The 5,451-nt window shown below is 48.5% G+C and overlaps 1 protein-coding gene across 2 annotated transcripts in view; it reads right to left on the reverse strand.

Moving 5' to 3' along the window:
• Nucleotides 1–1,401: 1,401 nt before the first annotated feature.
• FAM53C (family with sequence similarity 53 member C) overlaps nucleotides 1,402–5,451 on the reverse strand; it is a 10,417-nt gene continuing 6,367 nt past the window's right edge. For both annotated transcript variants that reach the window (XM_025852226.2, XM_025852225.2), the window contains exon 5: nucleotides 1,402–4,450. In XM_025852226.2, the coding sequence (XP_025708011.1) occupies nucleotides 4,193–4,450 (258 nt within the window). In that variant the 3' untranslated portion in view covers nucleotides 1,402–4,192. The remainder of the gene's footprint in view (nucleotides 4,451–5,451) is intronic.

Genomic DNA, 5,451 nt, shown 5'->3' on the forward strand with positions numbered 1-5,451 from the left:
CAGCACCAGAGACAGAAATGTGCCTAAGTTCAGGGATGGGAAGGCAAAGATGAGAAATTCATTCAACAAATATGGCAGGCCCTTTCCATGTGCCAGTAACTTTTCAACGTGCTGGGGATGCAACACTGAACAAAACCCTTGTCCTCATGGAGTTTACATTCTTTCCTATACTAGCACACTTCAGGAGTGGAAAATGAAATCTCACTTGGCCTCACAGAAAAGAAACAGTATAAAAATCTAACAGCAACAACAGAATGAACATAAAGGAAAAAAAGGAAAGTCAATTTGGATGTTCAAACTTTACCCTTGCTCAGTGGGTGAAATGAAACAGCAGCAGTTTTAAAGAAAGAAAAAACTTTTAATACTGAGCCTTCTTTAACCACATGCCAAAGCCCCACCCTCCTCAAAGCCCCTCCTTTGTTTGTGGGGCAGGTGACAACCCCCACTCTTTTTGGAGTGTATTTTCATCCCCTCAAAGGCTCCTGCTCCAGGTTATCAAGCCAATCCTGTCCTCCTGCACACTTCATTGGTATTCAAAGATGAGTGCCACAAATTTGAAGCAGGAAACTGGGACGGAGGCTAAGCAACTTGACTCTTCTTGTGCCTGGCAAGTCAGCACCACAACTGGTAAAGAAAGGCTATGCCTTAGGGACAGAGGCTCCTTCCTGCCTGGATCTCTAAGCAACTAAATTTCACCCACACAAACTGGAAGAATGCTAACATAGGGAAAAGGGTGGAATAGCAATGTCTAAAGAGAGTGAACCACACAGCTTCCCTGAACACACGAACATCCCAAATTGAAGCACTATGGAAAATACCAACTTCTAGGGCAAAAGAGAAGCTCTGCTGTTAGGATAATTTTCCAAAAGCAGTATTTTTAGAATGGAGAAATTGCCTAGGTCTTTGGAATCTGAATTCTGATGACTAAATCTCCATCTCTCCAGGGTATAAAATGTGAAAACTCTTAAAAAAGAAAAAGATTCCCAGTCAAATCTCTCGGCCTGCTTTCTCCCCACTTCCTAAAGCCTACAAACCAATCTAGACAAGTTCCTGACTGGGCCATCAGACATTTCTCAGGGAGCTAGAATGTATAAATACTTGACTTCAACTTGCTGGGAGAGTGACCGTAGGGAAGAGGAGATAGGTACCAGGGCAACAAAGACCAAATCAGACTGCCAGAAATAACCAAGGCCTTAACACAAGCCTGGGCCACAGGATATGTCTGCCATGGCCGTGAAGGGTCTAGGGACCAGATACCACCCTCAAAGGGTGAAGGCCCAGCCATGCCCTAGAGGAAGGGGTTGTTGGAGTTAGGTGGCCTTCTCCCTGCTTCCTCCTTGCCTTTCTTTGTGGAGAAGGGAAGAAGACACTAGAGTACACAAGATTGCTTGGGAAAAGGAATTATTCTAATAAAACTTTATTTTTTCAAACACAGCCACAGAGGCAGGACCTCATGTTTAACACACACAGACTTATGGATTTTTTTAATATAAAACAAAGTTTACGAAAAATTTTTTTCCACTTTTTGTATTTGTAATCCCATTAGCACAGGGACTTTGGCAGCAGGTGGGAGTGAAGGGCAGCTGGAGCTGCCACTGGGCAGTCACCGGGCACAGGAGGAGAGCACCAGCCTGGGAGTGGCTTCACTCACACACGCAGGAATACTCACCTACTGGTCAGCCACACCACACACACAACACAGATGCAGATGTCTACCCAGCGTCAACCACAGCCCTGTAAAGGTGTGCTCCACTCTGGGTAAGCCCAATATGTGAAAATCCGAATAGTCAAAACAGCTAAAGTAGAGGGAGGTTGCTTGCTTTACAAAAGAAGCAATCACACAGGCTGCTTTTAAATGGTCAGCAGTCCAAATGCATCACAAAATAGTATTTGGCTTACACAGAACTGTTGGAACAGATCTACTGTGTAAAGCAAAATGAACCACTTCTTGAAAAGGCTTGTCCCAGGGTCATGGGTGCTTAGATTGGGAAGCAAGATGACCGTTTCAACTAGTTTAACTTTCCAGATCTTAAAGTAATGGAATTCAAATACGGTATCTATAGACCCTCTCCCCTAAGGATCGCACCCCTAGGGGCTTTGGGGAAGCCACGGCAGAGGCAGGATTACTGCCCTCACTTCTTCAGCTTAGGGCTTGCAGAGACCCCACTGGCCTTGCCAGTGGCCTACTGGAAGCTGGCACAGCCAATATGCAGCAGAGAGCCCAGGGATAAGGATGCCCCAGGAGAAAAAAAGCTGGCACCAGGGAAATTATGGCCTAAAGAAAGATTAGAGCCAAGGGAGGGATAAAACCAAGGATGGGCAACTCCTGGGCTCACAGTTGCCCTGGATTCTCCAGAGAGCCTCTTTCAGACCCCTACAGACCTGGTAGCTCACTGATAATACCTGGTAACTAGCAGGAGAAGGGGAAGAGCCTTGGAAGGGTAGAACCTTTAGAGCCAGAGGCTCAAGAATAAATGGCCACATCCTCAGGAGTGGAGGTGAGGAGACTGCAGCCCCGGTGATGCTCCTATCCAACATGTGGGAAGCCAAGAAAGTAACAGGTTCAATTCCATGAGGAAGAAAACGTGTGGGTTTTGATCTTCTTCCCTAACATGAGGAATTGGATCCCAAGACACCCTGGAAATTGAAGAGAACGACCTTCCTCCAATAAACCAGAATGGCAGGTCCAATTCAGTTGTGCAGGGTCAACCAAAGCTGGATAAAGCCTCACAAGCTATTTGGCGGCCGCTTCCATATGTATCTCCACTGGTGCCAGGCCTAAGGGTCCGGCAGCCATTAAACCCACCACTGCAGCCACTGGGACCTGCTGCCCTGGCTCAAGTTATGGGTGAGAAACAAAACAAAAAAAAAAAGCAAATTCAATCCAACAACAACAACAAACTCCCAGCTGCTTCTCATAGCCTTTGCTTTACACATCCTCAGCCAAACCCTCAGTGAGCCCCAACCTCCCTGAGGTCTCTCAGGTACAATTAGAGGCAAATAAACATTTCCTGGCAGGAATGGAAGACAAGCAAACTGGTAAATGCTGACATCCCTTTCCACTTTCTCAAGCAGGTCAGAAAAGAGGTTAGGCCTGGATCTTTTAACAACAGGTTTCCCTATAGTCTGCTTCCAAAGGGCAGCACTGGGATAAGCTTACCCATGCTTACTGGGCACGGAATGCCACTTCTGCAGCAGGTGGGCCTCAGATAATGGGGACCAATACACACGGCCTTCCCTCCATGTTCTTGACCCTTGAAGCTCAGAGAGTGGGGGGGGGGGGAGTCCCATCAGTAGAGAGGGAAAGAGGAAGATGGAGCCCCTCCAACTCTGCCTCAGTTGCCCACATGCGCTTACATCTACTTAGAGACAAAGGCAAGTTGTATACAGCCTATGCAATCTGATGAGGAAAAAAGGCCAGCTCAGAATCAATGTAAAGAGCCCTCTCCAGTTCCAATATTAGATCTACCTAGGGGAGGGGATGGGCCTAAGAAAAAGACCATTAGCTGGGGTCACAGCACTTAAAAGACCCTGCCATACCCCAAAGATAATCCTCTGCAGAACCAGAGGTGCTTATGGATTATAAGCCTGGTTCCAGAGCTACTTAGAAAAAAGGAAAACTTGGTGCCCTCCTCTTGACTTTTTGAATAAGCCTGCGATCCCATGAAAATTCAAGATCCTGGGGGATCATGATGCTCTGCTGTTAAGGAGCAACTGCCTTCCTTCCCTAAGGCTACACAAACACACCTTTCCCCAAGTACACTCCCATACACGCACACACTCTCACACAATTTCTCCGAGGAGGCTGAATGAACCCCCCACCCTGGCCAAATTCTAAGACACAAGTGCCCTTTGAAGCAAAGGGGCTAGTGAAATTCCCCGAGCTGGGGTCAGCAGACCCCTTCCTTCCCTGCCCATTGCTTTCTCGGTGGCAGGGATACTCACACTCAGGGCCGCCATGGGAAGGGTCTGCTCTGGGGCTGTCCCTCCCGCCACCAGCTCCGTTTATCTTGTCCCGGCCAGTCTCTTGGCATGGTCGAGCTTCCTGGAGCGAGAAGATTTCCGGCTGCCCTGAGTCGGAGCCCTCCACTCACCCCCATTCCCAGGCTGGGCCCCCGGCCTTGGGGCCTCGACACTTGTTAGTAGCCATAGAGAGTCAGTCTGTGTGGCCCCAGGAAGTAGCCTCTCAGTTTTAGTTCTCCTCAATTAGATTCAAGTCCAGGTCCCCAAAGTCCTGCTGGCACAGTGTCCGCTTGCTCAGTGCCTGCCGCCCCCACCGCACGGCCCCCTCCTCCTCCTCTTCGCTTTCACTCAGCACCTGGGAGGAACCCCCAATGGGGCTGCAGGAAGCAGAGAGGGGTGGGGGGCTACAGGCCATGAACCACGGTGGAGAAATGCTGCTGCCTTCCCGGGCTGCTTCTTGGAGACAGAGACCTCCTGAGTATGGTTTCTGTCAAACAAACAACAAAGTTAAGAGTGCAAAAAAAGATACCAACTTCCACAAAACCCTGAGCCCAAGTATCCCTCTTGGTTACTCTTACAGGCAGGCATCCTAGGCTTTAGGGTAAGGTATGTGAACTCCCTGCTAACGTTTGGAAAATTTATAATTTCTCCAAATTCTCTGAGGAAAGAGCCCATAGTTTCTCTCAGATTCAAGATTAGGAGCTCATTTATAAGCTTCATGTGGGCAGGAATATTGTCTGTATGTTTCACAATATTGCAAGTGCCTAGTCACAGCCTGGTACAGAGCAGGTATTCAGTAACATTTGCTGACTCGTTGCAGGAATGACTCTATGAATAAGCACGTAGATTGTCAAAGAGGTTTGTGACCCGGTGGACTAGAAGGAAGAGTATGAAAAAAGTGGGCAAGTGCATACAACAGCTGTACTCACACTGGCAAGTCAAAACACAGTTGCTGAACGTGAATGATGCAGCAACCCGTTTTTGCTTAAGCCCTCACAGACCCAGGGGAAGCAGTGAAGGACAAGTGGCAAAATGAGCCCTGAGGTCAAGAAGGGCAGGGTACTGCTGATGGGACTTTTATGGCTTATGCATCCTCAGAGTGGAGGGAAAGTGCCTTTAGCAGAACAATCGCGAGTCTCTGTTGGGAGATTTAACATGGGTCTCACCTGTTTCTCTAGAACCTCCCCCAGGCCCAAGAAGTGACACAGGACATGGACTTTGAGTGCTAAAATGGGTACAGTCCTGGGCAACCAGGATGGTAAATCACGCTAGCGAAAGCTCAGACAGAAAAGAACCTGCCAGGGCGCCTGGGTGGCTCAGTCATTAAGCGTCTGCCTTCGGCTCAGGTCATGATCCCAGGGTCCTGGGATCGAGTCCCACATCGGGCTCCCTGCTCAGCAGGAAGCCTGCTTCTCCCTCTCCCACTCCCCCTGCTTGTGTTCCTGCTCTCGCTGTCTCTCTCTGTCAAATAAATAAATAAAATCTTAA

The sequence above is a fragment of the Callorhinus ursinus genome, unplaced genomic scaffold, assembly GCF_003265705.2.
Source record: "Callorhinus ursinus isolate GAN/ISIS: 27379988/994484 unplaced genomic scaffold, GSC_fseal_2.0 scaffold83, whole genome shotgun sequence".
Taxonomy (NCBI): Eukaryota; Metazoa; Chordata; class Mammalia; order Carnivora; family Otariidae; genus Callorhinus; species Callorhinus ursinus.